General features: G+C 45.2%; 1 protein-coding gene across 2 annotated transcripts in view; it reads right to left on the bottom strand.

The window, feature by feature from the left end:
* Window positions 1-6,914: 6,914 nt before the first annotated feature.
* Window positions 6,915-12,135, bottom strand: part of ACO1 (aconitase 1) — a 55,167-nt gene continuing 49,946 nt past the window's right edge. The window contains exons 19-21 of one of the 2 annotated variants that reach the window (XR_014559339.1): window positions 10,751-10,873; window positions 8,250-9,159; window positions 6,915-8,182 (exon numbers count right to left, since the gene is read on the bottom strand). Coding sequence is in view for 1 of the 2 variants with exons in the window: in XM_083718732.1 (XP_083574858.1) it covers window positions 7,440-7,553; window positions 8,974-9,159; window positions 10,751-10,873 (423 nt within the window). In the remaining variant the exon portion in view is untranslated. The remainder of the gene's footprint in view (window positions 8,183-8,249; window positions 9,160-10,750; window positions 10,874-12,135) is intronic. The other variant, XM_083718732.1, reaches the window with a different exon arrangement.

Here is a 12,135-nt window from a genome sequence, read left to right as displayed (position 1 = left end):
AAGTCTCAAATCCGAAGTAAAACTATTTTCTGTCAGGAAATGAATACAGATTTGAGTTGCATTTTGCAATGGAATTTAGCTTTTGTTAATTGCTCCCACGTCTCCAACTTTTATTCACCTTTGACGTGTCTCAGCTGATGTTGACTGTATCAACATCCAACATGAATGCATTGCTCATCGTATCAAGAAGTTGTCCATGCTCCGGTGACCTTCTGTCTGTGCCATAGTGAGGCCGCCCTTAAAAATGGTTGGAGATAAGCAGTGTCCAGTGCACAGCGGAATGATGAAAAGTACGTGCCAACATGCTCTATATTAACTTTATTTACACTTCAAAGCTGGTAATTTACAGAAAAACATCTTCCTTCTGCCGGAGCAGAGAAAGGCATCCTCTCTCCTCTAAAGCACGGAGAGAAACACACTGAACTGCAAAGAACAGTGAAAAACAGGAAACCAGTGTACGTCACATCCAGTCTCCTTTCCCGTGAGAAAACCCAACAGCACTTGACTGTGGAATGTAAACATTGTCTTGTGACAAGCACTTCGCTGCTCAGTGAAGGAAGCAGAAACCAACATCCTCCCCCTTTCTGTGAACATCACTGGGCAGCGTGTTCGTACAATATCAGCACAAACCCAACTTCTGCACATAGGTACAGTGTTGATCCCTTGATACAATCTTGGACAATACATCAGCAGGAATTTCATTACCTGGCATATAGGACACCGTTACGAGTCCCTTTTGAATACGTTCCCTAGCATGTTGCAACTTTAATTGCAAGTGCTTCGTGCTTTGCTTACAACCTTCAGAATTCAGCAAAGCCAAACATGCTTTGTTGTCCTGGTAAACCTGGATTGGACATTTGACAGGAATTTTCATGTCTTTGCACAATTGTAACAACCATTCACAATCCTTTAGTGAATAAGACAGTGCATTCAGTTCAGCTTCACAAGTACTTAAGCTAACTGTTGTTTGCTTCTTGCATGACCAATCAAATAGACCCTGATTGTACTTATAGCAAACTCCAGACGTACTTTTCCTGTCTGTAGTGTCACTTCCAAAACTTGCATCTGCAAATATCTCAAGACCACCAGACTTTTGATTGTTAAATCTCAGTCTGTAATGCATAGTGCCTTTCAAATACCGCGCTATGCGTTTCAGAGCTTTCCAATCCTTAACAATAGGATTGTTGACTTGTCTGCTTAGCAAATTACAGCTAACAGCAATGTCAGGTCTTGAACATCTGGCAATGAAGTTTAGCTTGCCTAGCACACTTCTGTACAGTGTAGTATCAGAAAATGCTTCTCCAGTGTCATCTACCTGATAACCTGTTGTCATCGGTGTGTCTACAGGGTTAGCATCCATCAGGTTTAGTTTGCTTAACACATCAGCAATTTTACGTGACTGGTGTACTAGAATGTTACCATCTTGATCTCTCTCTATTTCCAGAGATAGGTAGTTGTTTACCTCACCAAGATCTTTCATGTCAAAGTGCTCTTTCAGTTGAGCTAGGGCGTTATTGTACATTGTGACATCTTCCCAAAAGAATAAAAGATCATCAACATAAAACAAACAATACAGTTTCTTTTGCCCCTCCTCTTTGACAAATACACATGGATCAGCTTTCCCTTGCTTAAAACCTAGAGAAAACAATACTTCAGTGAGTTTTGTGTGCCAACACCGTGCACTTTGTTTGAGACCATAAAGGGACTTCTTCAGAGCACAAACAAATCCCTGTTTTACCTGTACGCCATCAGGTGGAAGCATATAAAGTGATTCATCTAGAGATCCGTACAGAAAAGCTGTATTCACATCATGGTGACTAATGTGTAGATTCTCTTCTGCAGCTAGCTTGAGCATAAGCCTAATGCTCTCATACCTCACGGTGGGTGAGTAGGTCTCGTGATAGTCTTCACCTGGTACCTGTGCAAAACCTCTGGCTACCAATCTGGCTTTGTGTCTGACTATCTTGCCATTTTGATCTGTCTTCGCTTTGAAGACCCATTTGCTTCCAAGCAGTTTCATTCCTGGAACTACTGGAACAAGGTCCCATGTTTTGTTCCTTTCCAAGGAATCAAGCTCAGCCTTCATGGCATTTAACCATGGCTCAGCTTCCTTTGAATCCAAATCCTGGATTTCTTGGAAACTTGAAGGTTCAAACACCTTCTTGGAGCTTTTAACAGCTGTTACTGCTATCTTAGCAAACTCATCAGCAAATCTCTTTGGAGGTCTGCCTTTTGTGGCTCTCTGTGACCTGCGAATTAGCCTTAAGTCTTCAACACTCTCCTCTTCCTTCTTAGGAGAAAAGTGACCTATTGTGAACAATGGTTCCTCCAATTCTTGATCAGAGCTTTCAGAGGGTCGCATAGAGGCTTTCGCACTCTTGAAATCCTCTGAATCACCCGATTCAGTTTCAGACTCAGAATCAGAACCTTCATCAGTGGGTGTGGGTTGTTGCGGTTGCTTTTGACTATCCTCAGTCTCATCACTGTCATCAGGATAACATTGGAAAATTCCCACATTCTCCCCCCACTTGGCATTGTACTCAACACTTCTTGTGAGCTTAATTTCCTTAGAGTCAGTCATCATTATTCTGTAAGACCCTTTCTGATAACCTAGAAAGATACCATGCAATCCACGCTTGTCTAACTTGGAGTTTTGTGGTGAGTGAACCCACATGTCAGAACCAAAAATTTTCATGTGTTTGATGTATGGCTTCTTGCCAAACATCTTCTCATAGGGGGTACAACCAATCGCTGAAGATAACCTGCGATTATAACTGTAAGTGAAACATGAGAGAGCTTCGGCCCAATAACTCTCTGGAAGATTGGCATCATGCAGCAAGGTTTTTAACCCTTGAAGCAATGTCTGATTTGCTCGTTCCGCAAGTCCATTCTGCCATGGCGAGCGAGGACTAGACAAATCGTGTTGAATTCCTTTCTCAGTCAGAAAAGCTTCAAACTGCTGAGAAGTGAATTCTCCCCCGCGATCACTGAAAAGAGTCTTTATCTTCTTACCATGCACATTTTCCAACCAAGCACAGAATTCCTTGAACCTTGGAAAAGCCTCTGATTTCTGCTTGAGATTGTACACATAAATATACCTGGAAAATGCATCAATGAGAACCATGAAGTACCTGTTTCCACCCAAAGAGGGCGCTAGTGGTCCAACCAAATCAGCATGAACAACCTGGTATGGTTCTGTAGCTTGCCTACTAGACACCTTACCTTTCGCAGCCATTTTTACCTTGTTTGCTGCGCATGCCTTGCACTTCATGTGGTACCTGCAGGGTTTAATAGTCATACCTTCAACCAAGGCAGGCATTTTAGATACTGCCTCAAAATGCAAATGACCAAATTTTCGATGAAAATCGTGAATACATTCTGCATGCAAACTTTTGTTAGAACCTGCAATGCAACAAGTGTCATCCTGCACAACATCATCAAAATACAAAACATACAAACGATCAACATATTCAGCATGCAATACATAATCATTTTTCTTTGTGATGATGCACCTTTTGTTCTTAAAGGAAACGTCAATTTTCCGCTCATTCAGCTGTCCAACGCTGAGCAGATTATGCTTAGCATCTGGCACATAAAGCACATCCTGTATCGATAAGTCCAAACTGTGAAGAACAACAGTTCCGTAGCCTTTACTGGGAATTGTGTGGTCATCCGCCTGGTGAATCGCACCTTCCTGCGGTGTAAAAGACACGAACAGTCGCTTATCGTTGCACATGTGGTGCGTTGCAGCCGAATCAACAACGAAGAAAGATCTAGACGTCTTCTGGACCTCTGCAACCTTTGGAGTGAAGCGTGAGACCATTGCCTTGTGCTGCGTTGTCCTGGACACCGGACCTTTGCCTTTGCCTCGGCCTTTTCCACGCGATGAGCTTTCGCTGCGCTGCTCTGTCTTGGCCCTGGGATATCTGCATTCCCTCTTCATATGGCCTAGACGTCCACACGTGTAGCATTTCACTGCCTTCAAAGCTTTGGCGCCATCTGGTGGTTCCACTGCACTATGGGATGACGTCTGTGAAGACTCCCCCTTGCCCATGCAGCTATCACCCTGGCGGTCTGCTTCATTCTGAATCATGGCAGTATCACAGGCTACTCTGAGCTGAGCATTTGGCTGATTGGCATCAAATTCCCCACTTGCCTCATCCAGCCTTCTGCAGCTAGCCATCATGACTTTGGCATTAGCCTTCTGCGTCATCTCTGCTGCTTTAAATCAGGCTGCTTCATACAAGCTGTGTCTGTTTACAGCTGCTTCAATCCAAAAGCAAATTCAAAAACAGCCTCTGCTTTGTGAACCTGTGCCTTTCTGCTTAACTGCTTTGCTTATCTGCAGCTGCTTCAAACCGCATTCCAAAGGCAAGTTCAAAAGTGAAAGTTCTCTCTGCTGTCTTAAATTCATGCTGCGACACTGCTGCAGCTGCTTTACTTTCGATTTCCCCCAGCATAGGAAAAATTTATCCTTCTAGCCTTTTGCCTGTGCCACGGCAAAACCGGCTATAAAAGTTCAAAAGTCCAGCCATAAAGCCATTAATTAGAAGCTGGCAGGCTGCCCGGAGCTGTAGCACATACCTCATCAAATCATCTTGACGCGCAGAGATATCGTCCGATCCGGCCCTCTGCATTCCGATCCTTTGCCGGCACTCCAATTCTTTGCTCCTTTGTTCCTTTGCCAGGAGCCCGACTTCTGGAGTCCATTCTCAAAACACTGCGTTTTTCTGGGCCCGGAACCAAAAGTTGGAGATAAGCAGTGTCCAGTGCACAGCGGAATGATGAAAAGTACGTGCCAACATGCTCTATATTAACTTTATTTACACTTCAAAGCTGGTAATTTACAGAAAAACATCTTCCTTCTGCCGGAGCAGAGAAAGGCATCCTCTCTCCTCTAAAGCACGGAGAGAAACACACTGAACTGCAAAGAACAGTGAAAAACAGGAAACCAGTGTACGTCACATCCAGTCTCCTTTCCCGTGAGAAAACCCAACAGCACTTGACTGTGGAATGTAAACATTGTCTTGTGACAAGCACTTCGCTGCTCAGTGAAGGAAGCAGAAACCAACAATTTGTGGGGCCTGCCTGGTGTTTTTACATGAGTAGAATGTGTGCTTTTATTTAAAATGCATTTCTGGGTTATTTGTGGGGCATAGGAATTTTTTTTTTTTCCTTTTCAAAATATAGTCCGGCCCCCCACATGGTCTGAGGGACAGTGGACCGGCCTCCTGCTGAAAACATTTGCTGGCCCCTGGTAGCATTTGGCCATTTTGACTTAATGGATCATTCAGAATGCTACTCCTAACCAAAACATGATTCACTGTACCTTAGGGTCTTCTATTTCAACCAAATACAAATATACGTTATGACAGGAAGTCTCAAATCCGAAGTAAAACTATTTTCTGTCAGGAAATGAATACAGATTTGAGTTGCATTTTGCAATGGAATTTAGCTTTTGTTAATTGCTCCCACGTCTCCAACTTTTATTCACCTTTGACGTGTCTCAGCTGATGTTGACTGTATCAACATCCAACATGAATGCATTGCTCATCGTATCAAGAAGTTGTCCATGCTCCGGTGACCTTCTGTCTGTGCCATAGTGAGGCCGCCCTTAAAAATGGTCTGGAGGCTGTGGCTAGTGCAGAATTGGGCCTGCTCCACTTACCAACCCATCAGCCAAAGAAGACTGCGGGGGGTTAGACTAGATGACTCGTGGGTTCCCTCCCAACTCTACAATTCTACGATTCTACGACTGTGTGTCACTGATTTACATCACTACATTGGTTGCCAGTGAGCTATTGGGTCCAATTTCAGGAATAATAATAATAATAATAATAATAATAATAATAATAATAATAATTTATTTATTATTTGTACCCCGCCCATCTGGGTTTCCCCAGCCACTCAGGGCAGCTTCCAACAAAGATTAAAAATACATCAAAATGTCACACATTAAAAACTTCCCTGAACAGGGCTGCCTTCAGATGTCTTCTAAATGTCAGGTAGTTGTTTATCTCTTTGACATCTAATGGGAGGGCATTCCACAGGGTGGGTGCCACTACCGAGAAGGCCCTCTGCCTGGTTCCCTGGAACTTGGCTTCTCACAGTGAGGGAACCACCAGAAGGCCCTCGGAGCTGGACCTCAGTGTCCGGGCAGAACGATGGGGGTGGAGACGCTCCTTCAGGTATACTGGACTGAGGCTGTTTAGGACTTTAAAGGTCAACACCAACACTTTGAATTGTGCTCGGAAACGTACTGGGAGCCAATGTAGGTCTTTCAATGTAGGTCTTTCACCAGTCTAGCTGCCACATATCAGTACTAGGGTACCAAGCTTAGGACCAAAGTACTTAAAAGATTAACTTCCGCTGTATCAACCACCTCGGGCCCCATGATTAGCACAGGCCCTGTTTGTGCTGCTGCCAGGGCCTTTTGGGTGGTTTCCCCACCCAGTTTGTGGAATGCCGTTTCTAATGAAGTACCATCAGCAAGTTTTAGGAGGAATTTAAAAACATTCCGGTCTACCCAGGCATTTGATGGTTGAAAGTCCTGTCCTTGGCACCCCTGAAATTACTAATTTTAAGAGGAGGTGAATGTTTTTGGAAGGTTTAATAGCATTGCTTTAGTATCAACATGGTTGCTGCATTAGATTCCTTTGGAGGAAGTTGTGAGATAGATATTTAATAACTATTGCAGCTGCAACATGGATATAAATCCAATTTTCATTGGCACAAAATTGGAAGGTTTTTTTTGTGTGTGTGTGGAAACACTACTCATTCAGTATCATGCCACTGAAAAACTCTGTTTATATTTTGAACCGGCCTATACACACTGCTTAGTAAACTTAAGCTCAGAAACCAAAATCCACAATATATAAAAACAGGCTTTTAAAAAAGAGAGAGGTGAAAACAGGTTTTTTTTTAAATAGATTAAATTTTATTATAAATGGTCTTTCATTCTCCCTGCACCTCACACATGATCACAGAAGGAGAGAGCACACACCCTCTCAGATATAAGAGCTAAGCCATTTAATAATTTTAGCAGTATTAGATTTTCAAGGGAAATGATTAACTCTTTCAACAGATATGAGACCATCATACTTGATAATTTCATCTCTCAGGCACATGGAACAAAAAACAACTGTCTGTTACTATGTGAAATATTGAAGAAGCTAAGGGTAAGCCCTGTGTTAATCAGAATTTCTTCTTCTACTCACCCACACAAAATAAGGTACTGGAGGCAGGATGAGGTCAATGGTGGTCGGGTGGTCAAGGCATCTAGGCTCCCATTCTAATGTTTGTAAAAATACCACCTTGAAACACAACCAACACAGGTTTTAGACAATATTTGTGTAGCTTCCCCACAATTACTGTAAATTTCTCATCACGAAAAGGCAGATTTCATGATAACTGGACAGTGGCACGGTTGCATTTTGAGACTAGGCGGCCATTTTGCGAATCATATAGTTCAAGATGCCGCCATTACGGAAATAGGTGAGCTCCACATCCGTGTCAAACCTCATGGTGGCTTGGAAGATTTTCCCTGTGTCCAGCTGTTGAAAGGAGAGAGAGAGACATATAAAGCATCAGCAAACAGTGCTCAATATCTGCCTCTCAAAAGAAAAAAAGGTACGTGGGCCACACCACAATTTCAAAGCCTTGCCTCTTGCAGCCCAGTTGAGATGTAGCAATCCTAGTTCAGACTGGGAGCAAGTCTTGGTTGAGGGCAAAGCAATCCTTTTTCCTTAAGCCTGTTTCCATGTTCCAGCTGATTAAAGCTCTCCCCAACCCAGACCCTCCAGTCTCAACCATGATGCCCAACGATGAAGCAGCTGCCCAACACATGTGATCTAGCTCAGTCGGTAGAGCATGAGACTCTTAATTCCAAGGTCATGGGTTTGAGTCCCACGTTAGACAAAAAGATTCCCCCCGGGGTCCCTTCCAACTCTACAATTCCATGATTCTACCCATTCGTACTAGGTAAAGGTAAAGGGACCCCTGACCGTTAGCTCCAGTCATGGACGACTCTGGGGTTGTGGCCCTCATCTCGCTTTACTGGCCGAGGGAGCCGGTGTACAGCTTCCGGGTCATGTGGCCAGCATGACTAAGCCACTTCTGGCGAACCAGAGCAGCGCACAGAAATGCTGTTTATCTTCCCACCACAGTGGTACCTATTTATCTACTTGCACTTTGACAAGCTTTCGAACTGCTAGGTTGGCAGGAGCAGGGACCAAGCAATGGGAGCTCACCCCATTCGGGGATTCAAGCCGCCAACCTTCTGATTGGCAAGTCCTAGGCTCTGTGGTTTAACCCACAGCGCCACCCGCATACTACACCTCCCCATAATAAATAGTAACAATTTTAAGGCTCCGATTCCATCTTTCCGCTCTAGCCTCCATGGTATGAAGAAGCTGTGACTTTTCTGATCAAATAAGGTTAAAGGTAAAGGACTCTTGGACTGTTAAGTCCAGTCAAAGGCGACTATGGGGTTGCAGTGCTCATCTCACTTTCAAGTGGAGGTAGCCAGCCTTTGTCTGCAGGCAGCTTTCCGGGTCATGTGGCCAGCATGACTAAACCGCTTCTGGCGCAATGGGACACCATGACGGAAAACAGAGCACATGGAAACGCTGTTTACCATCTCACCATAGTGGTACCTATTTATCTACTTGGACTGGTGTGTTTTTGAACTGTTAGGTTGGCAGGAACTGAGACAGAGCAATGGGAGCTCACCCCATCTTGCAGATTCGAACCGCCAACCTTCCGATCGGCAAGCCCAAGAGGCTCAGTGGTTTAGACCACAGTGCCACCCGCATCCCTTGATCAAATAAACACAGCACTGTTCATGTGTGATGCAGAAGTGGCAATCAAACTTGTGGGACTTGGGACCCCACTTGGTATACTTTAAGGCGACACGATATCAATGGGCTTGTTGCTTATTGCCTACACCACATCGTCGCCCATGGAATCTCTTACTTTGATCTGGACGTTCATTCTGGGCACTATTGACTCGGGAATGATGATTGTGTAGCGTTCCCGCCCCGTCAGCCCAAGACTATCGGCATCTTCGCCAGGCAAATACTGCAGAGGAATCACTCCCATTCCCACGAGATTACTGCGGTGGATCCGCTCGTAGCTCTCTGCGAGGACAGCTTTGATGCCCTGAAAAACACAGAGAGAGAGAGAGAAAGCACATGGGTAACAACCACTTATGTGTTAGATGACTGGCGGATGTAGCCGCTGGGTCTGACGGTGGCCTCTGATAGCTGAGACACTAGTTGGGGACTGGCCCTGAATCCATCAGATAATAATAATAATAATAATAATAATAATAATAATAATAATAATAATAATAATAATTTATTATTTATACCCCGCCCATCTGGCTGGGTCAACAAAACACCAAAATACAATAACCTATTAAACATCTTTGAATTGTGCTCGGAAACGTACTGGGAGCCAGTGTAGGTCTTTCAGGACTGGTTTTATATGGTCTCAGCGGCCACTCCCAGTCCCCAGTTTAGCTGCCGCATTTTGGATTAGTTGTAGTTTCTGGGTCACCTTCAAAGGTAGCCCCAGATAGAGCGCATTGCAGTAGTCCAAGCGAGAGGTAACCAGAGCATGCACTACTCTGGCGAGACAGAACCCAGGCTGATTCAGCTCTGTCCTCTCCCTGCCCTTGGAACACCCCATTTTGAAGTCTGCTGCATGTTTGAAGGAAGAAGAGAGATTGGTTGCACCCAGCAGGTGCTTAGCTGGCAGGAGACTCACTCAGTGCCACCACCACCCCAAAACTTGCATAAGGGTTTTCATCTTTGTCTTGCTTGGTTAACCTAAAGCAGGCATGTCCAACTCCCAAGAGACTGCAATCTACTCCCACTATAAAAAAACTGGCAGTCATCTACCCACTGAATTGACCTTTGGGGCGGGGGAAGGTTTTACCAAAGTTGTTGAACTTCACCCAGGGGCAGGGTGTCCTAAAGCATGACTGACCTAAAGCATTTGCAAATATATCTTTTATTTCCAGTTTGTTCATTGTGGCTGACTGCAAAGTTCTCTTGGGTAAAGTTCTCAACAGGCATTTATTACCAGTTTCCAAAATGCCACTAACTGCCGTTATATATTCATTTAACACACACACACACACACACACACACACAGAGAGAGAATTTAAGATCAAATTTAAATCCAGCCTTGCATTTGCAGAGTTCAAAAAGTTAGTAATTGTGTGGAGAAATGCAACTCTCTTTGGATACTGCAGTTCAAACACAACTTTTTGTTCCTTATCTTCTCTTTGGCAGCAAGCATTTCAGAACCACGGATAGCAATGAGGTACAGTGGACGCTCGTGTTGCGAACGTGATCTGTGCGGGAGGCAGATTCGCAACCTGCAGCTTTCACAACCCACAGTGCAGAGTCTGCGCACGCGTAGGTTGTGATTCAGCACTTCTGCGCATGTGGAAGGCGCGATTTAGTGCTTCTGCGCATGTGTGACCGCCAAAACCTGGAAGTAACCCGTTCCGGTACTTCCGGGTTTCGGCGGGTCCGCAACCCCAAAAAAACACAACCTGAAGCGTCTTTAACCTGAGGTATGACTGTACTGTTATGTGAAGGTTTCAAGGCTGCCATTTTTCAAAATGCCAAGATCGGATATGGCCAAACTTTGGTGTCATATTTAGCTGTGGGGCATTGCTTGCAGCAGACAGCTGAACACAGGATACCCCCCTTCGCCATCCCAAACGCAGACCACTCACCAGCAGAAAAGGCCCTTTCGCAGCCCAGTCTCGGGAGCTCCCGGAGCCATACTCCTTGCCAGCCAGCACGATAAGTGGGAGGCCTGCTTGCTGATACCTCTCGGAAGCATCAAACACGTCGAGCTGTAAGCACAGAGGGCAATTGATGTGCATGGGAAGAGCAATGAAACACTGCCCAACACTTTCACGCCTAGAGCAAACTGAGCCTCAAAAATCACCCAATGATTTGGAGGTAAAAAATAACACTGTTCACTGCAGAATTAAGTTAAAAACAAACAGCAGGGTTAAGTCGCATCACGAAAATCCAAGAAAGCAAAAGTTATTTGAGATGCTTAGTTGGCTGCGTGGAACCCTGAACACATAGGCTTTCCCTTCAAAGAAGAGGCATACCGTATTTTTTGCTCCATAAGACACACTTTTCCCCTCCTAAAAAGTAAGGGGAAATGTGTGTGTGTCTTATGGAGCGAATGCAGGGGGGAGGCAGGCAGGAAAAGCCCCCAAGAGCCGCACACAAGCTCTGTGCGGCTCTTGCGGGCTTTTCCCCAGGAGGGAGAAGGGACTGACGCGGCTAGTCAGTCCCTTCTCCCTCCTCGTAGAAAAGCCCGCAGGAGCTGCGAGCTCCTTAAAGGATGTGCGGCTCCTGTGGGCTTTTGTGGGAGGTGGGGGAATTGCCATAGCCGCGTGCAGCCTCTCCGGCTGGAGAGGTTGCGCGCGGCTAAAGAAGCCAAGACAGAGAGCGGGATCCATCCATCCGGCCGGAGAGGCTGCGCACAGTGATGGCACAAGTCAAGACAACCAGCGGGATGGATCCCACTTGCTGTCTTGGCTTCTTTGCTCTTTGGGGCTGGGGGGGGGGGACCTGGGCTTCCCCCGGCAGCCCTGAGAAGCTCTGGGAGAAGCGGACAGGTTTTTCCCCCTTAATTTCCCCCTCTAAAAACTAGGTGCACCTTATGGTCCAGTGTGCCTTATGGAGTGAAAAATATGGTGATTCGAGTCTCCCTTCAATTACCATTCCTGTACTTGGAGGGCTAAAAGTGAGAAAGCTTTAAAGCACTGGTGAGCAACCATGAAGCCCCCCCCCCTTTCAAAGCTGTTGCATTCTTCGATCGCATCATTTCCTATACATTCCTTCCCCTGCCTTGACCCTCTTGATTGTGTGTTTAGAATAGCAACACACTAAAGCCAGAAAGGAATCGCTCTCACTTGATTTCCATAACATTAGCTATACTGATCAGCTGTAGTACCCGCCCCCCAAGAAAACACACACCTCTGTATACTTATTTGAATGCAACTCCATCAAACCCAGTGGGGATTATTTCTGAGTTAGCCCGTACAGGATTGGGAACATTAATGTGATGCAGCTAAAGTGAAAATTAAAGCACAGT

This window comes from Podarcis gaigeae, assembly GCF_964106915.1.
Source record: "Podarcis gaigeae genome assembly, chromosome: 17".
Taxonomy (NCBI): Eukaryota; Metazoa; Chordata; class Lepidosauria; order Squamata; family Lacertidae; genus Podarcis; species Podarcis gaigeae.
This window is presented reverse-complemented; position numbering and strand designations above follow the sequence as displayed.